Source organism: Plectropomus leopardus, chromosome 14, assembly GCF_026936395.1.
Source record: "Plectropomus leopardus strain MGB_pleo_1.0 chromosome 14, ASM2693639v1, whole genome shotgun sequence".
NCBI lineage: Eukaryota > Metazoa > Chordata > Actinopteri > Perciformes > Serranidae > Plectropomus > Plectropomus leopardus.
In genome coordinates, this window is record NC_142189.1 from 25,845,319 (window position 1) to 25,870,327 (window position 25,009).

Genomic DNA, 25,009 nt, shown 5'->3' on the forward strand with positions numbered 1-25,009 from the left:
AAGCCACACTAGTTTGTTTGATCCTTTGATCCTTTGGTCACAGTCCTCTTAAAGGCATTAAAAGTAGTGACTGACAGAGTAGGGGGGAGTGAATTTAATAGTAGACTTGATTGAACTTCAAATAAGGAAAATCTACTTGTACTGATTTCATAATGAGGTCTAAATTATATTCTAGAGCAATTAACAAACAAACAATGAATAAAGTCTAAACAGCTGCTCAACTAAACAAGGCCAATTGTGTATTTTAATCATTGCTACCAAGGTGTTTTTTGGTACATTTCACCCCCTTTGCATGTTAGTTGCTATCATCTTGTCAGAATCATCATCAGCTTTTGAAAAACCTCATTAAGGTCACCAGCAGGTTTCGGCCTTTCATGATTAGAGTACCCCAACAGCACAAAGTCTCTATCTCGATGTTACAGTGTAGAAACTACCTGGCTGTCCTTCAGCTTTGAGATGACTACAGATATTGCTGACGGTGACTTTCACTTGAAAAGACCGAAGCAATGAACTAAATCAGAGTGCAATACTGTGTGACTTTGAGCATAAAGGAAGGACGCGAGAGGAGGGACCCAAGCGTAAAGGGTGACCATACCTGAATGCTGACGTAGTTGTTTATTGAAGAGCTGAAGCCACAAGCAACTACACAATTTCCTGACAGCTGCAAAATACAATAAATGTTGTAGTCATCAGCTGCCAATTAAAATAATTAGACTAAAGATCACCACCTCACAACAGACAATATTGCAGGGGCCATGGTTTAATTTGAAATCACTTGGATTGAGATTAAAGTTTCTTCCACAGTATTGGCAGCTTTTGGAGGGCAACTCGGATATTTGGTCTGTTTTCATTGATCGGCACATTCTTATCTGTCGAGGCGATGACACAGATAAAGCACGCATAGGTAGGTACTGCTGATGAAAGTAACTGCAGCAAGACAGGGAGCATTAAACCACAACAGGCTTGAATGTTGGCTTAAATATATATTTAAAACAAATATGAAATTTAAAAGCTGCATTGATGAAATACAAATCCTGTGGTACTGACAGTAACTCAAGACACAAACTTGTACATCCTGTCAGTCAAGTCAATGGAGTTTAAATATCAGTTTTACATTATGGGAAGTTCCTTGCTTATTGCCTAAGTTAGATGAGAAGATTAATACCACTCCCAAATCAATGACTACGTAACTGGAGTCAGTAGCTGGTTAGTTGCACCTGACATAAAGACTGGAAACAGGGGAAAACCATAGTGTACCAGACTGTAAAAATAATGGATGTAGCTACCATGATGACACCCCTTGGTTTATGGACTCCCCGTTTTAAGCCTTGATTTTGGCATTTTAGCAACCGCCATCTTGGATTTTTGGAGCCAGAAGTTGGCGTATTTGGCTGTGAGGCTGTGAAGGAGTGAGTGGTTGATCTGACTGAGAAACTGAGGCCACTATTGGCTGACAACCTATCACTCAAATTTCTGCATAACTTTAAGACCCAACGAAATGTAAACAAGTGATTATATATATATATATATTGAAAATTAGCTATAAAGACCGAAATCTTTATTTTGCACCAGGCAATAAACATGTTTATTTCAACTGTAGAGCTGGGTGTCTGTGGGGATTTATCCTGTTTTGGACCCAGCATCTAGTGGCCATTCAAGGAACTGCAGTTTTTGTCACTTAAGCAAAAACTAGCCCACCAGGCTCCATCCACCTATCTCACTTAACGTCACTAATTAACATGTTTTATCTGTCGAATTCTTAAATCTGAATTACAGTTTGCTTACTATATTTTGTTAGATGTTTATTGTGTGCTTCTTTTTTGGAAGGGCCCAGTAACTTCAAGGAGTTTATATCGGTCAAGAAATAGTCTGCACTAGTAGTTGGATTTTGTTTTGTCCAGATAGAGCCAGGTTAGCAGTGTTGCCAGACCTTAACAAGCTTTTATTAAGCTCCAACTGAGGCAACCAGCCAGTGGTCCTCACATATACAGTATACTGTACAGAAATGAGTGGTTTTAATCTTTTCATCTAAATCTTAACACGAAATTTATAAAGCAAATTTCTCAAAATTTAAAACTATTCACATAGAGGAATACTTATACCCACAAATGACCACTTATATGTCAACTGCTCACCCCAGGTACATCTATTTCTGTCATGCCTCCACAGTGAAAGAAAAAAAGAAAATTCTTAGTATGTACGACTGCAATGAAAGTGAAACTTATCCATAAACTCCTCAAAACCAGCCCTCATCAGCAATTTCAACACAGCTAGTTCGTTTCAGCAATTTCAGCAATTGCTGAACATGGGAGTTGCTGGTCTACTGCTGCCTTGATTAGTTTGTTTGTGTTATTGTGTGACTTTGGTGTTTTAAAGTTTGCTACTTTGGATTCATCAAAGTCACACAATAACTCAAACAAACTTACCATGGTGTCAGTGGTAGACCAGCAACTCCTGTGTTTCATCAAGGTAAAATCACTATTTGTGTCGATGGAGTCTGGCTTTGAAGATGGCATAGGTAGGTCTCATTTCTAGATTTAAGCAAAAAACCATGTATTTGGGAAGTAGTGAGCAAAGGACTGGATAAATGAAACTTGGATAATATGTTGAACGAGTTGGGTCAATTTGTAAGTTGTTATTTGACTTAATTTTGCTGTTGGTAAACATAGATACCTATGACTTCAGTTCATCAAGAATTTTCTGTCTTTGCATTCTTCGTACACTGGTGGCATGCAAGTAAAACCAAATTTTCTTAACACATTCAAGGTAACACGGAGTAATTGATATACAAATGGTCATGGTTAAGTATTTCTTTGAATCATAAAGATATTTGTCACAAGAATACTAAACCCTCATTCAGCCATGTTCATTACTGTACATTGTGCTGCTAACCCCTTTTACCTGATCATGTGTGATGGTCACAGCTTCTTTTACAACTTCACATGAGTTGTAAGTGATGAAGGAGTTTCTAGGGTTAAAAGTTTTGACATTGCATCTTAACTATTTTTGAATGCCCCTGCACTTGCTGGATATGGTTCAGTTATTTTGTTGTCTAACATCTACAGATGTTTTTGCCTCTGATAGAACTTGGAGAATTTATTGAAGATGTTAGTAATGGGCAGAGCCACTATTAGCAGCCCGCAGATAATGCACAACGTTCCTATCAGTTTTCCAGCAAGCGTGACAGGAAAAGTGTCCCCGTAGCCCACTGTAGTCATGCTAATGGTGGCCCACCACCAGCCAATAGGCATAGTCTGCAGCTCTGACTCTTGAGTTTCTTTCTCCACAAAGTAAATGAGAGCAGAAAACATGGAAATGCCCACAGACAAGAAAAGCACCAGCTGTCCTACTTCACTGGAGCTGTGTCGCAGTGTGGCACCAAGAGAGCGTAGGCCTGCGGAGTGGCGAGCAAGTTTTAGGATGCGAAACACTCGCATCAACCTTAAGATCTGCACCACTTTGCCAACATTCCCCAAGTCTGTGCTCTCACCTTCATCCATTATATCACAGGCTATTGTGACATAGAAGGGCATAATTGACATCAAGTCGATGATATTGAGAGGGCTGCACAAGAACTTTCTGGCTGATGGTGCAACAGCCAGACGAAGAATGAATTCTGCAGAGAAAAAAACAATACAGAGGCTCTCAAAGAAAGCCAGCACTGGGTTTTCAATCTCCTTCTCGTTGAGGTCCACTTGATGGAAGTCCGGCATGCTGTGGATGCACATGGCTAGAATTGAGATAATGACCAAAGCTAGGGAAGCTACAGCCATCACCTTAGCTGAAGTGGAGTGCCCTGGATTCTCAAGTCGAATCCAGATATTCCTGCGAACGTCTGCACACCAGGAGCCTTCAAAGATTTCTACATCTTCCTCCAAATATGACAACTCTTCAACAGATGAGCCAAGCTGTGTCTCATCGCTCCTCTGATCCCAGCACTTATCTTCGGCAAGCTCCATTAGTTCATGGTATTTGTTGCTGCAGCAGAAGTCCAGGTGGCGCTCCTTGATGCCCCAATACTCAATCTCTTGAAAAAATGACACTATGCACAACCCGTCCACCAGGTGGATTTTGCCTGTGAGGTAAAAGTTCAGCACATAGCAGAAAAAACGTGGGTTTCGGTCAAAATAGTATTCCATATCAGAGGGACTGAAATCATCGCAGAGCTCCAGGATTGCTTCTTTGGAGCTGCAGCACAGGAGGCGACCCAGACGAGTCTGTGGGAATCGTTTCAGAACGTTGTGCTCCATTCGTTGTTTGAAACCACCAACATTGACATTAATGAAGCAATCATCATCAGCGCTGTGCGGATGGAGGATCTGCCCATACATCGTGATGAAGCTGCTGGAGGGCGTTCAGCTGTTCTTGAGGGGAAATCTCAGAGGTCTTGTTGCCTGCACACAAGGACACTGGAATTAGAACACCTCACATTTTCTTGTATGTCATCTGATCATATTGAAGTGCGTTACATCACAGCCGGCAAGTATTGAGTTGCATCTGGGTTTCAATATATATAGTTACACATCATGACAGTGCTCTACAGAATGAGTAATGCATGCAATGATCAGTAAACAACAGTCTTCAACTTTTTAAGATGGATGTTTAAAAATGCAACGGAAATAACCTGATAGCCTCAAAGCAAGCAGAAATTATATAAAACATTTCATATCTAAAAGACACCTCAAGTGCTTTACAGATTAGCCAAGTCATAGTTCATTATAACCCAATCACAAAGCAGGCCATAAAATTATTGATCAAATTCTGCAAACCAATGATATTTTTATTTCAGACCAATCATATTGATATTATTTGAAATGTACTATATTAATGATAACAATATTCAGACATGCTGTGCTGCTATGCAATGCTATGCCACTACAGGCACTCAGTGGTCTGAAATTATCACTAGCAAATTTAATAATAAACATAGTAACACTTTAATCGCAATATGATTAAGGTCCAAACATAACATGTTATTTTTTTAACACTTTAGTTGCATGCCGCTATTTTGTCCCTTTGATGCACTCTTGCCAAGCCGGCAAGATGCAAATGCAAATGTCGCATTAAGCAGGGATCATTATATTGGTCATATTGACACTGATTGTTCATTGCACTCCTTCTTTACCTCTAAGCCTTGGTTTCAAAACCACACCGATGTAATAGTGCAGCACTGATTTGGAAGAAATATATCTAAAAGTCAAGATCATAAATAAAAAATAATACAAAATAAAATTTCTTTGCAATATTTTTCTTCCCTAACAAGACAGTCTGGTAAAAATAACTTAACCTTGTTAACATGGACTTCAAAACTGTTTTGAAATGCAAAATAATGTAATTTTAATCATGCGCTTAAAAATATGATCAATCGCGATTAACGATAGAATTTCAGGGTTTATCATAATTGTAAAATTGTAATCATTTGACACCCTAAACTTAATATAACATAATATAGTATAATATATAATGCCCCCCGCCCACCAATGTTGACTCCATGGCTATGGCCCTGTTGTAGACTTACAAAGTATCAAACCAAGTATTACCAACATTTTGCGTGTATACATTAACTTGGTTATTGTAAACAGTCATCCATACCTGCTGTCACCCCTGTAGCTCTCAAACGAGCAGCAGTCTTACTTGTCTTGTATTGTGTTACGCACCGTCGTGTTTCAAATTGCAGTGAAGCCAAGGTCAGATTTGACACGTTTCTGTCAGCAACACAGCTAGTTCGTTTCAGACTCTAGAAAAGACAGAAAAAAAGAAAAGATTGAAGTGAAATAAAACATACTTTGGGCGCAAATTAATTGCAAGGACAACGGAAATTAGGCATCAAATACTTCAAAAACTGTGCGCAAAATAAGACAAATAATATCAACGGTCGCAGCAGGGGAGTAATATTCCATGTTCAAACAGCACCTCTACATAAACTTAGAAAGTGAAGGAGACAACAGCTTACCTATCCATGAGCGCAGATGTCCCGTGGCTGTGTCTCAGTCCGGAGTGACCGGTGTTCATTGCAGAGCTGTGTTGGTGTTTGTGTGTCCAGCAGCGGCGCAGGGCGGGACGCAGCTTACAGGACAATTGATCACACAGCTGGCACATTATTTACTCCCCACTAACAGGCTGTTTTATACAACTTTAAACTTTAATGTGTAATGTGCTACCAGTGTCCGTGCTGCGCCAGCTCGTTTAGGTGTGCCAAATTTATCACTGTAAATATTTTATGATTCTTTAGGCGAAGTGCTCATATTATTCTTTAGGGGCTGCCTGCTGTTTCTCATCTGTTCTCATCTTATTGTGATTATTTTCTGTGATGTCTGGGTTTGCTGCTATGTCAAGTAATATTAAACCTTTTGGGAAATAAACTGCAAAGTAATACAATGTAACCCAAGGAGATATAAGGAATAAAAAAGTACTATATATACAATGGTTGCAAATAAATAAAATGGAACAAATACCACCTTTTGCATGTGCACCATTTGCCTACACACTGTTATGGACACACATAATTTTGATGCACTTTGATGACCAGGCAGCAGAGGGAGGAGTAAAAGTGTGCAGGAGAGCTGGGGAAGATTTAGTGTTTAAATATTGGAGAAGGATGGCACTGTCAAACTGTGTGGTCAGATGCTACATTACTAAGGGCACACATTGAGATAGCACCAAACCAAGAAATACGCCTTAATCGGCCAAGTGATAGTTAAAAGAGTTTAAAGGTCCACTGTAAAGGGCATCTATAGGTATGAATGTTATATAATGTTCATACCTGTGTTTTCATTAGAATAGGTGTGATTTCAATAATTACAACAGGAACATTTGTTCCTTCAAATAAAAACAGGCCAAAAGTATGACATTCACACCATAAATTAATGAAAAAATGCCAAAAATTGGTGCACAGATATTCAGGACTGTGGGAAATTAAGTGTGTCCGACTCAAAATGTGCAACTGCCCCCTTAAAGTAAAACATGCAGGGAGCAGAGGACCTCTATCTTGATAGAATTAAATAAATTGTTGCAGAAAAGGAACAAACTGGTGCATGGAAATTCACCAGAATGCAGAAGTGTTTGATGCTAAAGACAGAAATTCTGGCAGAGTGATGCTGTGATATTGGAAATCTTTGGGACAAACAGAAAGTCCTTATTCAAGTGTCATTACTCACTGACTCTAACTCACTGATGCCATTTACGGACAGTAGATGGCAGGAGAAGATTGTATCAAATGACAGGTCAACATGGATCACCGATAAGCAACAAAACTGCAAGGGGCATTTCAGTGCAGTGGTGGAGCCACAAAGATTCTTTGTTTTACATTAAATTAGTGAATTAATTGTTATTCATTCATTCATCAACCATTAGCATTATTATACACCATCAATGCAGGGGTAAAGTTTTTGAAACCACTTAAAACATTTTTGTCTTGACACAATGTAAAAGAACAAAAAACTTCCATCTTGTCATGTACCAAATTAAAAACACACAACAGAAACAGTGTTTCCTTTTAAACCATGCTCTAATTATCTACCAAAACACAGGGCATATCCCACTTAAAGGTATATTTCATCCAGTCAGATGAATACTCCTATCCTTACAGATGGTCAGCACAGATACTTATTCGTTAAGCACTATTCCCAAGCGCTGTGGTGTTAACTCTACTGATGGTGTGGGTATTGTTTCCAAACAGACTAGCTGGTGATAAATAAGATGCATTAAAAATGTCAGCAAAATGAAAGCCAAGAAAAATACACTTCAAACTGTTGTATTAAGGTGACAGTTTATCCACTGTGAACCTTCATATAAAAATAGTTAACAAAGCCGTTGTATTCAATCACTTATTTTACAACATTCAAGGCAAAAGAAATGCATTTAACTAAATTTTAAGAAATATAAACTGAAGCTCACAGAATATATACTCTGCTTTTTCTAAATGTGGACACAACACATAATTGTTCTTGCTCAAGATCTTGAAACCAAGTGCAGCTATTTCCACAAGTTAATAATTTCAGTTCATTTGCTCCACAAACTCATAAAAAAGAGTCATATATGCAGGCTACAACACAACACAATGCTTAAAAATGTGAAAATGAAGTGTACTTATGGGACTGAGCTTCACGCTACAGGACTGTGACACAGTGGGCAACAGTTATACTTGCTGATTTCCTGCCCTAGAGCACAGTGTTTGCACACATTGCACATCCAGAACTGGTACTCCTGGATGGGCAGACCTGTCACAATGCATGTGGGTAATTTTCCCTCCGTCCTAAAAGGGAGAAAAATAGAATAACTTAAAGTCAACACACCAACTGAGTTCTTCACAGTTCTTCACACACTTCAGGTTTCTCCGGCTTTTTTTTAGCCAGAGAAAAAGCAGAGAATTTTTAAAAGAAAGAAAGAAAAAAAAAGAGTGATGTGGGGTTGTTCTACCATCAGCCAGAGGGAGGAGCCACTGAGCTACTTGTAGTGCCACAAAGTTTAAGAGAGAAAGTCTTGCTCCTGCGCCACAGTACACCTTAGGCAGGTCATCTTAAACCTTAGATCGCATTGCCAGTAAATTCTTTTGGCCCGGTAGGTACACTGATGTTCAAAAATGTTGCAAAAGTTGTCCTAATAAATTGTCAAAGCAATTACTTTTTTGTCTTTAATATGTCTCTGATTCTCAAGAGTCAGTGAATTGGACCCAAGCCAGCCTCACTACATGGACCATAAAAACATAAGGTCAGCATGCATAAAATTGTCTAAATCTGTGTATGAAAGAAAGTTCCCTAAAACATGTCATTTAAATTATTTTAAATAATATGATAGTGCTATGTTGCAGTCATGCAGTTTAGGGCACTAGTCTTCTGTCAGTGTTTGGACCCAGAGTTTGATGTGAACTCCTTGGTGCGCTCACCCCTCTGATGATCCGTACAGCTCTGTTGAGTGGCTGTCCTTTGGGGTATGCTTAGTGAAGATCTCCAAGGCCAGATCTTCGTAAAGCTGCCGCTGTTCAGGGTCCAGGCTCTCTAGGGACTCCAGCTTGATGAAGGCCTGCGAGCATGTGCCGAAGGCCCTGCTGGCTGCAGAGCAAATGGCGAGCAGAGAGTAGATCTCCACCGGTGGGATGATGTCCTCATACTCACGCAGGTGAAGGGCTTTAAAAACACAAAAACAGTGAAGAGTCAAGAATTTATGACTTTGTTTTCGTGACAAATGTGAGTCTAAGTACGAGATATAAAAAGGGAATGCACTATGTAAACTAAATAACAGCTCATTAACTAAAACCTGTTTTTTAATCAGTGTGGAAAATATTATATGATAGTTCTAACATTACACAGTGAAGAGTCCTGTGTGATTTGATACCTGTGCGCATTGCATTTTCAATGTAGCCATCATATAGCTGCCTTTGAGCGAGCAGAAAGAAGTGATAGGCCTCCGCTCCACGCCAGGCATTGTCCACAATACGATTGTCTGAAGACGTCGCATCTTCCTCAAGCAGCCCAGCGAGTGCAGATGTTGCCTGATATAGTGTTATTATATTTAAATTTAAATTTTATTAAATGAAATTAAAAACATTTTCCCATATGTATAACGTATTAGTAGTAATTAAGTACCTCAGACTTCTTCCCTTTTGCTTTGCTCTGCTGTGACGTTTTCACCTGCTCGTGGTAATTTTCAACCAGACACGCTGCCAGCACATAGAGCTTCTTCACCCGCAGAGGTCGGGTCCTTTTCTCCGCCTCCTCATCTGCTATCTGCACCAGCAGCCACAAAGTCCAGGCCAACAAAGTTATTCCAACAATTAATTATTCTCAAATCAGAATATATATATCGGTCAGTCATTTTCTGTAACCGCTTGTCCTCGTGAGGGTCGTGGGAGAATATATATATATATATATATATATATATATATATATATATATATATATATATATATATATATACAAATATATATATATATTGCAGAGTGGTATTTCTCTCAGTTATCAAATTCCCTTTAGTCCAAGTCAACGTCTGGCCAAATTTTAAAAAATGAGATATCACTTTTACAAGAATGAGACGGATGCCAAGTTACAGTGACCTTGACCTTTGACCACCAAAATTGAATCAGTTCATTGTTTAGTCTAAGGGGATGTTTGTGTCAAACATGAAGGAGTTCCCTGAAGCCACTTTTGAGATATCACTTTCACGAGAAGGGCAGACTGGTAGACAAGCCGACTACATAATATCTCCAAAAGTGGCTATTGGCAGTGCGGAGGAATAAAAAGTGTTGAATAAAACTTTTTTTTTAAATTCCTATGAAAAGTCCTTGTTTGTGCAAAAAGCTAAAAAGGTTTGACTTCCTGGGTATAAAATCACCCAGATCTTCCACATCATGGGGCCCATAGAGCAGGTACACTAAAGACTTAGCCAGCTGAGAATCTAACTTCTGGTTTAACCCTATAAAATTATAAAATGCTTTAACTGTGCACTTTTTCTATACTTTCTAAATGTAATCAGATGGACTGGATCAAATCCAGATAGTGAAATGAGTTGTTTTGCGGGGTTGTGATGCCAAGAAAATGTACCCGCTGATTTACAGACAGTCTATGGTAAAAGGTAATTCTGGTTCACATGACAGAATTTAGTGGTTATGCAGTTTGACCACTGTGTCAAATTGGCTCCAAAGTTCAGCACACTTCCTGGGGGCCTGAAAGTAAGCATGAAAATGTAAGCCTACCTTAAACATGAGTTTGGCTGCATCGAGGAAATGGTGGGCTTTCCGATACAGTTCCACTGCCTCTAAAGTTTTATTCTTCTCAAGAAGATGTGAAGCATATTTGGAAAGAAGAGATTTAATCTCCTTCATGTTGTGGGTCCTGGCAAGTTCCACTGCTTTGTTCCACTGTAAGAAAATGACAACAACCATTCAAAAACAAAATTAGCTTGTAGCTTTTTAGGAGTGATATTAGTGAAATGAATGTGAAATAATAATCTCACTAACGGTCATGAGATAACACAAGAAGCCACTGCATTTAAAGTATTTTTCAAACTCTGCAGGGATGAGACAACAGGGCAGTAAAGAGGAAACAGTTAAAGTGACGTCCTGTTTATTTCTCTGCCAAAAACACAGTATTTACACAGCAAGAGAAACTGCCTTGAGGGGAGGAAATAGGGAGTTCTAACGATTTCTCCTTTTGGATAGACAGGGTCAATTACAAGATAAATTCTACATCCTTTAAACTAATGCCAGCCATGGTATGAGGAAGTTCCTACTTTTGTCCAAACCTGAGCAGAGAACAGCCAAATGTTCAAATTTACTCTGGAAGCAAAGTTTGAGGGCAGAATTCTCACTCTGGTGCTAAATATGACACAGGAAGAGGATGAGAGTGGGAGGACAGCAGGTGCCACAGTGAAGTGTGTGTGCAATCTGAAGATGGCTGAGGAAAGGCTGTGTGTGTTCAGAGTGTCGCTTAGAAACTCTGGCGCCACAAGTTTTCTGTTGATATCTCTCACCTGGTTCAGATGGACACATGTGTCGACAGCAGCTTTGGGCTGGTTGCACTTAAGGTAGGCGTTCACAGCTTGTTCACACATGCCCACAGTGGCAAACATTTGTCCAATTTCCTGAAAACAGAGACAATGGAGAGTCGACAGAGAGTTTGTTTTTAAAGATTCAGAGTTCTTGATGTGTAAAACTTCTACATTAAAGTTCAGAGAAGGTAGCAATAATGAGTTGTTGAGAGGTCAAATGTGAACATTTGGCTCACCGGTAAAAGAGAATGATTCTCTGGCAGCAGAGCGGTCAGCTTCTCAAGACCATAATAGTCCTCTAACATGTAGTAGCATTCTGCCAGCCTCTCCTGGTTACGACCCTGCAGGTAGTACTGCACTGCACTGACCCTTGAAACAGAGAATTCATGTATAAAACCAAATGTGAGACAGAGTTTCCTTCCATTTTCAGGTTTCTATTTTTTCAAGACTGTCTTGAACATAACTTACTTTTTAAGTTTCCCTGAAGCTAATATGAGACTTCAAAATTAGCAGTTAGTACAATCAAAACAGTTGGGTGTCTTATAAAGGTATGGTCTTTACCATACAAAATGTCCTCCTTTTGTTCCTCCCATAAGTCTCAGCAAGGAAACGAAAGGAAAAAGAGAGAAGGTAGTTTGCACTCTGATAACGTTCTTATCTTTGGAGGATACCCACATAATCTGACTTAGACTGCTAAAGGCTCGTATTATCTTTGGCTGAACCTCCAAATGCATTTTTTTGCACAGAATGAGGATGCTGGATTTTGTCCTCCATCGTTCACACTGGACTCATGTCAGGAGGGATTACTTCACAGCTGATATGAACAGAAGGAATGATTAAGGTGGTCAATATTTAAATGTATATATGGACATGGGATTAAGATAGAATGTGCATAACGTTCATTTATTCTTTGATTATGGACTTTAATTAGTTGGTTTTTTTTTCCCAAAACTATACAACTGAGATACTAATGGCTTATAATTAGTATTTCTTGATGCTTGCAATATACTTAATATATTGCATGGTACTAATGACAGTCTTGTGCTTAAGAATATGTGCTTATATTTGGATGATTTGTTTATTAATTACAGCTCTGTGCCATTTCAATAATGCATCCCTCTGGATGCGAGATGGATTCACTTGAGAAAAAAAAATTTGGCCTGTTTTTTTTACTAAATTGACGAAGTTACCACAGAATTATGAGAAGTCTTTTTAATTCAGAAAAATTCTTAAAAAGTTTTTCTTCTTATTTGCGCGCACAAGCTATTATCCTCTGCAGACAAACTGTTATCAAATTCTCACAAGATAATATTGGGAATTTCTGGGGTCTGTAAATTTTACCACATGTAAACATTGCTCTTATGATAAATACACTTATACACTAAACAACCAAAGAAAGACAAGGTAAAGTAAAATTAAATACCACTTCTGTCTGTCAGCAAAGTAGTCTCCAATTGCATTGTACGCCTGTTCCAGCAGAGCATCATCACTGTCCCCAGAGCCAGTTTTGAGCAGCTGGTGCACCCTGAACCAGTCTCCCAGCTTGATCCTGAGGCCGATGGCAAGGTCCCTGCAAGAAAAAAAAACATCAACATGCCTAAAGAACAGGTACCGTAAGGTTACATTAACATTAAAAATGTCAAAGTGAACAAAAGCAGAACTGAATCAATTTGTGTAAACTTTGATATCACCATCCAATACACCCCAACACATATGGCTAAATGTACCTGCGATCCATTTCCAGGTACATCCGCTCAGCTTCCTCGAACCTGCTGAAGTAAGCTGCCACCTCTGCCTGTTTCATGGGCTCATTCTGCAGGTTACCAAGTCGCTTTACGAACTCAATGCCCTGGTAGTCTTTGCAGCGGACAAAGGCCTGTTCAGCCATCTTCAGATCCAGTTTCTGAAGGGCTGCCTCAGCCAATAGACGCCTGGGAGGTTCATAATGGAGAGAGGGGGCAGTTAGCTACTATCACCAGTAGGGCTTCAAGACATGATGTGTATGCATGAAACCTTATCCTTCTAATATGATTCATTTAGATTCAAAACAGACTTAGACCTAAACACCAATGACTCGTGACTTCACTTGCAGTTGAGCCCTTTGATTTGGAAATTCTTGATACCTTTGCATGTTATTTAAAAAGTGTTCCATGATTCAATTAATTTCCCGTCATCTCTTCAATTAACTAATGTTATGTAATCTATTCCTATCAAGTTGACACTTAATTTCCCTGATCCACTTTGTTTGCACCACTCTGACATCATCCAGTCAAGCTGCAGGGGGAGAACCACGAAGAACTTATGTTACATTGCTGAGAATCAGTTGAAAAAAATGATACCAAAGTTAATATTGCTTGTGTATAAAAACCATGTGGTGGTCAACTAAAGAAAATAAAATAAGTAAAAAAATGCAGTTTGCCAAACAAGCAGATTGAAGGTTACAAACTAAGATTCAACAACTTCCAACAAACTAATTCTAACACGTATAAATTTTAAAAAGCCTTTAGGATATTTGTAATTAGATATATTATAACTCTGTTGTTACAAGGCATTACAATTGGTGAAGAGCGCATTATGTCTTGTTTAGTACCAGAAACGTTGGTACTTGGTTCAGGACTTGCTTGTCTTGACTTGGGATTTGGGATTTGAGTGTAAAGACTTACTTGTGACTTGCAAAACAGTGACTTTTTCCCACCTCTAGTTACTTAAATATATATCATTATCTTAACCTAACTATTGCTTGTAATCAACCCATCTGTGTCAAACTTAATGATTCTATGATTTTAAAACTTGATTAAAAAAAAACATCAATGCAAAAAAATCCTTAAATCAAAGACTGGAATCTGACTCCTTGTATTGACTCCCATTTATGTTGCCAGTGTTTGAGGAATGCAGCAAGACTTGACACACTAGCCAGAGGACACAAATAAGCTAAAGTGATCACATTGCTGCTACAAATGAGTCACCACAAATCTCCTGTACTCTACAATAATCAGCTTACACCAGCATACATAGTATATGCTCAGATGAAAGTGGCAATCATTTGGTGCAAACTTGACAACAAAGTTAAAATGTTGTTTGAACGGACAATATAGAATAGTTTTTGAGAACTGATTTGTGTGATGTGTCACTGAGTGATGAGACCAGTATTGTGACAGGCTGAGAGTGAATTTATTTTAATAAGGCCCTTAAACTCTATGTGTTATGCTGAATCAAAAGTAAAGATTAACACTTTGCATTTACCAGAGTCTTGGGTGAGGATTGTCTTCGATGAACTGCGAGGCATCCTCAATCCCCACCTTTTCAATCAACGCACGACTGTCTCTCAGGGAGCGGATTTCAAAGTTGATGAGGTTGTCTTTGTTTGGCCTCTCTGGATCCTGAAGAGCATGATCCCAGAAGTGTTTCATTAAATAAACAAATAAAAACTGCACTTTAAAAGGTGCAGCGAAGTAGTTAGGCAAAAAGAGAGACTTTCCTCAAATTAACACTACAAAAAGATTCATTCTCATCATTTTGCAGTAAGCTGTTACCATTTTAGCCAACAGATATCATCAAGATAAGTCAACAATAAGTCTAAACCATTGTATATCCAATTACTTTAGGATATTTACGAGGCAAAACAAAACTTGTAATTATGAGCTATTATGAGAAAAAGTTTTTTGAGTGCTACTCTTTAAACCAAGGATTTACCTTCATGATTTCATCAAGCAGGACAGATTTGATTTCCAGGTCTTCAAAATTGCAAATATACCCAGATGTTTGGATGGGTTCCTGTTTTTAAAAAACACAATACATTATGGAAATTGTTGCTAAATATTTGGAAACAATGAAACAATGCAGCTGACCATCACACAAAGACCTTTGCCCTCACCTCTGGGTCCAGGTTTCTGAAGACATACATCCTGGTCTTCTCCATCATGGCAAACAGATCAGGATTATCGTTCGCCCACTTCATATCCCAAACATCCTTGCGCTCAAACTTGGATGGATCTCCGGCAGAAGCCTGGTTTCCAGAGCTGTCGTCTAAGGAGGCACGAACCTCCAGGTCCAACAGAGTCAGCACACCCGCAATGTCGATTATGGCTAGACGACTAAAGAAAATAACAATTAAAATTTTATGAATAATTCAACAGCTTTCAGATTTGACAAACTGTGATAGAGCTGGTTAATAATAGATATCTGCGCAGCAACAAATCCAATCTGCATAACACCAATTCATGCTTGCCTGGAGTTGCAGTTCAAGGACAGATAGTAGGCTCTGTTGTTCAAAGTGTACTTCTGGATGAGAACAACATTTGGGAGGCTGTATCTATGGATGGTGCCGGACTCACGGCCCTATAAGCACACATACATGCAATGTTTTACTTAAATTTTACTTTTTTATTTTAATGCATGATTAAAAATTGCATAATTAAACCAGAACTGTACATACCACAATCAGGGTCCTGTCTGTTGCTGTAATACAACAAATGGGATCTCGAGTTGCCTGAAACAGAAGACACAAACATGCAACCCATGACAATGAAAAATACCAGACAAAAAAAATAAAATACATTTTAATGAGAATTCAGTCATTTTTTTACTACAAATAAATATTTGTTGTAAAAAAACACAAAATTCTAATTAAAATCTTTCCTTTTTGAGCTGACTATTTATATAAATTTTTACTTATTTTATTTAAATTATTAATACTAGTATATATGTATGTTTAGTTGGTCATTTTTTTACCAACATTTTCAGGGCTTCACATCTAGTATATTATCTTTTTTTTTTTCTTTTTTTAAAAATTTTAATAGTAAAGTTGAATTTGCTACATGGAGACAAAATTAAATTAATATTCAAACTGAAATGTAATGTACAAGTTTTACAGCATATTGTTCTAAAAATGTCTCAGAAGTGTCTTTGCAGTTATTTTTTTGATTTTGTGCAACAACATGGCTGTTACATACCCTTTGCCACATTAGAGATAAAAATGTCTCTTACTGTGAAGGCTTTTGCAAAATCTGGACCACTCTCATTGGCTCCAGATGGATTGCTGTCAATGTGGTAGACCCTAGAAAGGCGGGAAGTAAGAACAAATGAAAAAGAGCCAGACACAGACAGACACTTGTCCTTTCCACTGAGGTGAATTGTGGTCCAGGTGTTAGGAGAGCCCTGGCAGAACATCATGCCTGTCTGGAACCTCAGTGGCATCTGATTCAGATGAATGAATCCTTTTCATAGCACTGTCAGTACCCACACTCTACACTGAAACACTGAGCCACTAAAGTCACTGACTCAGAATCTAGCCTTGTGGTTATCTTGTCTCCCTGAAACTTTCCATGATTTGTCTAATGTGTACTGTAAGTTCTGACACAGGCACTCTATTTTGTCCACACCCACTACCCGGCTTTGTTAAATACAGTTCTTATGACATCCTGTTAAGATGCCGCGCCACTGCACTGTAAATGTCATGCCAATATCTGAAAAAATGTACCTCTCTCTTCCCTCCTTCTTAGTCCTGGTCACCTGGTTGATCTCCAGGGCTGTTAATTTCTTTGCCACTCTGTACTGCCACAAGTAGAAAGCTTCTTTGGATGCAGCGATCACATGTGTCTTTGTCATGGTGACGAAAAGTGGATCTGGCAAAGTAGAAAAATGGCAGATTTAATGACAAACATGAAGATCAATGTAGATATAATTTTGTGTCATTTGGAAGCAAGTAAATAAACTGTATCCATTTCTCTTTTTTGCCATTCGTTGGGTAACGTGAGGGCCCAGCTTCTGGAATCTAATTTCAGAAGCAGAAGGCTGTGTTAAAGGTGCATCTCCATTCACCTTTCTTTATCAACATTTTCATTTTGTATATAAAAAGAGTGGAATTGCAAAAAATTCAAAAAGATCTTGAAATATTGCAACAAAAAGGGCATTTAAGTCTGGGGGAGGTGGAAAGTTTTTGTATGGCGGAAAGGCAACAGATATAACAAAAATATGATGATATATATTCATGACATACTGTCACTGCATCGTCACTGCAAGCTCTCTTTATCATCTCTTGGTAGTTTTTAACAGGGTTACGTAGGCACACAGGACTGATATCAGAACTTTTCCAAATAAAGTTTAATTTAACTCTCCATTATAATTCTTCGGTTTTCCTTCCATTATTATACATCCACTATTTTCTTTTGTTTGAGGTATAGGCACATCAGAAAAGTTAGTCTCTCTGGCAGTAATCTCTCTGCCAGGAGGCCTTTCTAACAATAACTGGTTAATGTTTTGAGAGGGTCTATTTCAGCTCTAACCATGATCTTTTCCTACACCTAACCAAATGGTTTAGTTGCCTAAATGTAACCCAATTGTGACTGAAAACCGAAAATAATGATAAAAAAACACATGGCTTCTCGCAGGGCACAAACCCCAGTCCCCTGGGTGAAAGTCCTGTCTGTGTTTGACCCATTCATCAATCGCTCCTCCTTATGCATGCTTTGTCACTCTTTAAACTTTACTTTATACTAGCCTCCTGGCTGAAAGCTGTCAGGCAGCTTTCTGGCAGAGAGCCTTGAAGGCAAACTTTTCCCAACTGGCACTGGCATTTTATTATGACCTTTTACTTGGGCGGTAATATGATACATACATTACAATTCATTCTCTTACAGTGAACAACACCAAACTATAAGGAAAAATCTGAGCACATTATATAAATCACTATAAATGCATCTTTGTTTGTAACTTTATGCTATAAGATCAATTCTGTGAATATTTTCGGTTTGGAAAATGCAAGAACATAATGCAGTGTGTTCTAAAATAGATACGCTTTGACTGGTCTGAGAAAAAATGAAAAGGCTGGGTGAGAAGAAACCTCCAAAGTGACACACACTTGAACTCACTCTCATTATTTATCATGTGGGATATCTGAGCCTTTCAGATCTGCAGACTTTGAACTGTCTTGACCTGAGCTTCTCAGCAAACATTCAACCATGTCAAGCAGAGACAGAATGCTGAATATCTGTGAGATATCATCCTGACCCTGTGCTAACTGTCTATTTGCTATAGGATGCTGTGAAGCAATGAAAGATGTAACTGTGGGCTTGCGGCAGGTGGCAGAACGCCAACCACCATTTCTCTATACATGTGGTGTGATCTCTCACATTGGCTTGAAGAAATACACCAACCTTATGGTAAATGAGGACTTAGATCATCCCACGGTTGTGTCACAAGATTACTACCAAGTTCACTTCTGTGTGCAAGCTTGCAGGGCACGTGGTTATTTAATAGATGGTATAATGAAAGAAATTGTCCTTTTAATAATATTTTAACTAAAACATGAAAACATGGCATCACAAGACATATTTCTTTCTGTATAAACTCACCAATGTCAATGTATTTGGAGTCCAGGGGAGTCCCGATGGAGTTGCACAAAATCAGGACATACTAAAAAATATGCAGCAGTGCAACATTATTCTACAGGTCAATTTATGATTCTTTATTTAATAAATAGTTCTCATTTTGAGTGTGTGGGTGTAATTTATATATTACCCTTGCATGACTGCCAGACTCTAACTCTGCATCCTCCTATGTGGCGATGAGGCAGGAAGACAGAAGGTAAAACAGCAGAGAAACATTTGTCATACTTACTATTACAGCTCACTCAGATATTCATCTATACACATTCTCCCTCACTTAGATTTTAGAATATATCTGTCAAAAGCACTTGATAAACTTGTCTTGAGTCATACAGCATGCAACCAGCATAGCAAGTCAACCTGCAATGTCTTATAAATGATTGCAAGTCCTGTTTTTGTTGCTTTTTCTAACAGTTTCCATGTTGAGACATAAAATCCAGAGGTTTTTGTACCTGAGGCTGGGTGTCATCTGCCTTGCTGGCCAGGATGCAGAAGTCCCCTGAGGTTGTGATGGACATCAGGCTCTTTACATATTTGACAAACTTCTCGTTATTTTTGGTGTCCCAGAACACCACACAGTACTCTTGCCGCTCTGGTTTTGTGTAGGCATACACCACCGTGCTGCAACAGTAGCCCCACTGTTAGGAGACATAAGGAGCTGGTGAGATTCACCTTCTTTGTGCAGCTTCTAGACTCTGAGGAGAAATATGATCAAACAAAGATACATTCCCCTGAACAACCCTATTTTAAGAAATAAGTAATTTGGAGGTGTAGTCCAGGAGATATTCCCCCAGGTATTCATTTTTTTACTGTAAGTTCATAGGAAAAACATTCGTTTTCTTCTGTAACTGAAATTATTTAAGTTCCACTTGAAGCATGATGTGAAACTAACAATGTTAGTGTTAAAGAATAATAATCTTCATATGACTTTTACTGACCCTATCCTATCACTCGACTACGATTAATGACAACCCCTTTATTTGAAGCTACAATTGGTAACTTTGTTAAAATAAAACAACTTTTTGTCATATTTGCTGAAACTGTCACTGCATACACAAAGTATTGCTTGAGGAAAGTAGTCTGTTTTTTTGTTTCATTATTTTTCTCAAACCACGGGAAAACTATTGGGAGTCACAATATGCCTCTAACACAATGCCTGTAGCTAGCTGGAAAACATTTGATTTTGGTATATTAGAGGATTCTTTTAGCACCCGATGTCTAATTGAGAGGCAAAGTCATACAGACTAACTCAACATTGTCATGTAGCTCAGTGCTCTTTCTCCTGACCTTGCTTATTTTGGAGAAATGATCTAACTGAATAGCTAGATGTGACATACTTTGATATTTTCAACTATTTAACCGAGTCACTAGGTAAGATCATCATTTAACATAACAAAGACTAAAAGCAGGTTAGTTATCTTCAACCTCTACAATTTGTCACGCCAAACAAGCAAAATGCTTGCTACGTTTTGGTATACTATGTGTCAGTCAGTGGCAGATTTGGGCCACTTGGGCTTGTAGTTTGAACATAGTGTAAGATAGCTGTTTTATAAAAATTAAGCTACAGCAAGCTACAGGCATTACCATTTACCTTGTAGTCTGGTCTGATGTTGGCAAAGTAGATGTAGGAGTCCACAGCCAGGCCAATTCGCAGCCCTCCTCCCTCCCAGCCAATTCCTGTCATCTGCTTCCCCGGTACTTTAAGAGTTCTCAGATGCTGTTTAAACAAGAAAAGGCATTTTAAGTGCAAAATCTCAAATTTTTTCCTATCTTGTTCCATTTTTATTTTCTTACTGGGGTTAGTAAGGCGTATGGGTGTGCAAGGGATGATTTTTAATCAATATTTATGACTCAAAAACTATTTTGCCAAAGATTTCAGGCTTTCAGAGCACAATACCAAGCCTACCTACATTATTAAACATTCAACAATGTAGGATGGCATAACAGAAAATTGGCATTGTAAGGGATTTTTTTCTTTAATAAATCAAAAATAAAATGAACCTTAAGACATTCTTTATCATCTCAGTTTATTATATGTAAATTCTTCTTTTTTGGTTCCATGTAGTATAACACTGACAGGAGCACTGCATTTAAGTGTATTGCACATGCCTCATATTCTTGTATAAAACTCTGTAAGTAAGTGTGTAAGGGAACAAAGTCTTCAGTCTCACCTCTCCAAATGGTGTGTAGAACTGCACAACATTGAATTCTTTCTCCATATTTGAGGCCCTGAGAGAACCGGCGACTGCCAGAACACTGCCACAATGATTCCACTGGATACTGACCACATTCATCAGAGTGTCAATACACACTGGGTCTGAGGAAAAGAGCAGCAGCATAGCTCATCACCATGGGGAAACATTTCATTTAAGCGTGAGAATATACTGCAGTCTATGAAGGGTTTTTTTAGTTAAATCTCTCTTACTTTCATCATTCTCGTAGCGCATGATCTGACATCTTCCATTGTCAAAACAGATAGCGAGACATGGACAGTCTGGTTCAACGTAACCTCCAGTTCCTGCGTACCAGTGGATACCTGCAATACTGACAGCCCCAGTCGCATTGGCAAGACAGCTAATGGTCATTTTCATCTGAAAAAAAAAAACAAACATTTTTTTGTATTAATGTAAAATGGGTACAAAATGAAAAGTGTACCTTAAAGCAAACAATGGAGCTGGTAGTGGAGCATTTTCATCCACAATATTAACATCCTATAAGTCAGGAGGCCGTGTAGTTCTATGTGAGAACATACTCAAATAAAATGACATTTCTTTTACTTAAGCTTATGCACTTACTATGAAGTTTCCTTGATTGTCATAGATTTGCACTTCACCGTTGGCCATGCCGAAGAGGAGGATCTTGCTGTCAGGTGACCATGCCACATGAGCAAGCTGATTTCCCTTTAGCTCCTTTCCCCAAATCCGGTTTCCTACAAAGAAGAAGACATTTACGCCACTGTAAACGTTACTACTCATTTCCTCAGTATGTGAACACAGCAATGCAGGTCAAGAAAACCTTCAATATTTTAATATTCAGTCAGTCAATATTGCGACTGTTCGCCATTTAGTATGATTTTTTTTTAGCAGTAACACTTAAAACGCTAACATGCACAAAATAGTCCAGTTTTGCCCCCTGTTTAAATGCAACTGTGCATAATCCAATTACTGTGCCCAAAAATGCTATTTATCACGTCAAAATATGGAATAGTGGAACAGCTGTTGCTTGTGTAATTTAGCTTCTTTTGATCAAAAAATTATTCATTCAAAGATTCCCACTGGTGGTGGACTTGTTAGATTGTGTGAACACAGCTCCCCTCTTTCATCCCTTCAACCACCTTCTTCAACGCACATGTGCTGCGATATTTGAACATATCCAAAAACCTGTTGATATCCAAGTATTTCATGATGTTTAAAAGTAGCCATGTTTCTCCTTCTGACCAGAAATGTTGGCTCTCTTTTGGGTGTGTATCCTTACCCCACAGTCTTACAAACTGTTGGCTAGGTGATTTGTGTACAGCGCATTCATGTCAACGCACAGAGCTGACTGTCAACAAGACGGAGGCTGTTTGTCACAAACTGCGGTAAAAAAAATCCACAGACCCAAAGTATGCTGCTAAAACCAAACTAATACTATCATATCTAGCATCTTGATTGGAAAATGTATCATTTGGAAAAAGGCATAATTCAGACTATCTAAACAGACTATGCTGTTTACATGCTGTATCAAATTCAGAATATCATCATATTTGGAAAAACAGTGAAATATTAGTGTGAATGTGAACATAGTCACTCTAAATCTGTTTTTACCATCCACAGATCCAACAATGACCGCTCCATCTTCATACACAATGCAAATCTTCTGACCATCAGCATTCCAGCTCATGCTTCTCACTACTGACTTGTTCCGGTTGTTGATCATCTCCTCGTACCATGCACCTTTAGGAGGGGTAAAGACAAACAAGTATAAAAGCCGCATTTATTGCAAACAACTTACACTTTGAATTTGAAAGCAGTAATCACCTTTGTAGAGCATCCACACAATGATGAGTCCATTCTGGTCACTGGTTGTCAGCTTTTCATACTGTTCATTCCATGTGACCACTTGCACTGCACCTGCAAGTGTGGTAATCATGAAGTGTTAGATCATTTTCCAGTGGCTCGTTCAACATCCCAAAACACTCTAACATGTCTTTTATTTTGTAAGGATTAAGGCTTTTGCAACTACTCAGTATAATTTACCACTGTGTCCTTCTAGAGTCTGGTTCATTGACAGATTACTGGGTGCAGCAAGTCCTTTGAGTTTGGCATCATCTGTTGAGAAAGCAGGCAAAGAGTTCAGATTTTAAACCTCAACAAAGTTCAAACAACTTTTAACATAATACCAGTGGGCCTGTTCAACAGATGGTGTGGACGAAGTGGTACAGTTACTCACACTGAGGCACAAGAACAGTCAAAAAGCTTATGCAAGTTTCAGAAGATTTCTCGCACACTGTAAGAGCCTTCAAATCTCAACCACATGAGTATTACATAATGTCATTGACTGTGACAGATTAACTTTAACAGAGTTGAATGAATGAAACACTATTCATCAAATCCAAAAACATTACAGTCTTCTCAATGTAATTTCGCTGACCACTTTTCTATGGAGCAAAATAACCGCAATAAGTAAGTAAATAAATGCAATATTTTCAGGGTTTGTACAGCTTTTTAAAACTATTTTAATGCCACTCAAAATTAAATTTAAGACAAATTTTACAAACAGCAATGCTGAAGACAACAAACCTAAATCCACATCAATTACTTAGATTAAAGGGCAATTTTATGTTATTATTGAAACATAAAACATAGAATGTGACTCTCTAGATATATTTTTTAAAGTTATAATACCAATTTAATACCAATTAGGGTCTTAACTTTAAATTAATGAATCATATACATTTTAATATATACTACATATATTTTTTGAGGATCCACGGGGACCCAGATATTGGAATTTAAATGAGGGCACACTTGGCCCAGCCAGCATAGGGTATCGGTACTCAAAAGCTGACTTTTTTAAAATAACAGTTCTTACATGCTGGCCTTGGGCTACACCATGTATTTATCACTATTATCATTTTGTCAATTCTTAACAACTTAGAAACTAACAAAGAAATTTTATCAGGAGACATGAGCAACAGCAGTCCAGTGATTTAAGGAGGGACATGGGTTATTTTTTATCCAGCCTATCCCACAGTTATATAGTGTAAGGCACTTCTCATGTCAAGTAACTGTGCATTATGTACTGTGTTAAGTAACTTGTAGATTCCCTTTATAATGATTCAGATTGCCATTTTCATGCAACAAGCTGTTCACTTGTGGCTTTACCATCTAATGCTATAAAGCCAGGGGAAGCTGGAAATAACCTGGAAATCACGAATATGTGCCAGGACTGTGCAGGTTATTAGCTGCATCCCCTGAACTTACCTGTCTGAGTTTCAAGCTTGAGTACTCTGAGGAGACCATCGTCTCCTCCACAGGCGATGAAACCTTGATCTTTGTTCCAGGAGACACATTTTAGATGGATATTATTGGGGATAGCAATCTATAAAACACGGAAAATTGAAGCCACACTGTTAACCTGCGCTCTTTAATGGTGCATTCATATGCAGGTAGGTATGTAGAGGTTTAGACACTCACCTTCTTACTGAGGTAGATAAACATGGTGGTGTTGATACCGTCACAGGCCTCTATCAACCCGACATTAATTTTTTACGACGCTTAGGCTCAGTTGTACTATTTTACATTAACAATACACTAACCTAATACCAATTAGCTCGAAAACTATACAGCTGAAGTGGGCTAACTTTTCCAGCTTAGTTAGCTATGCTACATCATGCGGCCTGAATATGGTGAGTGTATCGTTAGCTTATGTACCGTTAACTTTGCTAGTTACCTGCGTAACGCGACACAGTTTACATAACTAGAGCCAAAAACGTTAAATTAAAAGGCCTACTACTCGTACACTTTATAACGTTTGCAAACGTGTTGAAAAAACGGCTCAAATTTGACGTTTCATTGCTTGCGTTGGCAGACTCCAGTACTGAGCGGTTGTAGCTTCCCTCGGTTTCCCATAGTAACCGTAGACCGGAAGAGGATTCT

At 38.5% G+C, this 25,009-nt stretch overlaps 2 protein-coding genes across 2 annotated transcripts; both read right to left on the minus strand.

Annotated features, from left to right (window-relative positions):
• Positions 1–968: 968 nt before the first annotated feature.
• Positions 969–7,583, minus strand: LOC121953621 (delayed-rectifier potassium channel regulatory subunit KCNS3-like). Its single transcript, XM_088087565.1, has 3 exons — positions 5,954–7,583; positions 5,658–5,737; positions 969–4,394 (listed from the first exon to the last, which is right to left on the minus strand). The coding sequence occupies exon 3, from the start codon at positions 4,329–4,331 to the stop codon at positions 3,060–3,062; it is 1,272 nt and encodes a 423-aa protein (XP_087943691.1). The 5' UTR covers positions 4,332–4,394; positions 5,658–5,737; positions 5,954–7,583; the 3' UTR covers positions 969–3,059.
• A 154-nt stretch (positions 7,584–7,737) lies between these two features.
• wdr35 (WD repeat domain 35) lies at positions 7,738–25,009 on the minus strand. The gene is made up of 28 exons (XM_042500820.2): positions 24,548–25,009; positions 24,335–24,452; positions 23,108–23,179; positions 22,889–22,981; positions 22,676–22,804; positions 21,665–21,798; positions 21,295–21,460; positions 21,041–21,186; positions 20,461–20,586; positions 19,322–19,507; positions 19,003–19,038; positions 18,837–18,897; positions 16,964–17,108; positions 16,471–16,540; positions 15,920–15,973; positions 15,713–15,822; positions 15,359–15,578; positions 15,178–15,258; positions 14,728–14,864; positions 13,212–13,415; positions 12,908–13,054; positions 11,721–11,853; positions 11,467–11,577; positions 10,691–10,855; positions 9,585–9,725; positions 9,334–9,490; positions 8,885–9,125; positions 7,738–8,254 (listed from the first exon to the last, which is right to left on the minus strand). Exons 1-28 carry the CDS (start codon positions 24,569–24,571, stop codon positions 8,104–8,106), a joined length of 3,558 nt encoding a protein of 1,185 aa, XP_042356754.2. The 5' UTR covers positions 24,572–25,009; the 3' UTR covers positions 7,738–8,103.

What these genes read in the sequence shown, in the direction of transcription:
- LOC121953621 (XM_088087565.1), bottom strand. Translation starts at nt 4,331, where the DNA reads ATGTATGGGCAGATCCTCCATCCGCACAGCGCTGATGATGATTGCTTC.
- wdr35 (XM_042500820.2), bottom strand. Translation starts at nt 24,571, where the DNA reads ATGTTTATCTACCTCAGTAAGAAG. An exon ending in AATCCTCACCCAAGACTCTG is followed by an intron (nt 13,416 to 14,727) that starts GTAAATGCAAAG and finishes TGAACCTCCCAG; the next exon opens with GCGTCTATTGGCTGAGGCAG. An exon ending in CAAAAGGGAAGAAGTCTGAG is followed by an intron (nt 9,491 to 9,584) that starts GTACTTAATTAC and finishes ACACTATATCAG; the next exon opens with GCAACATCTGCACTCGCTGG.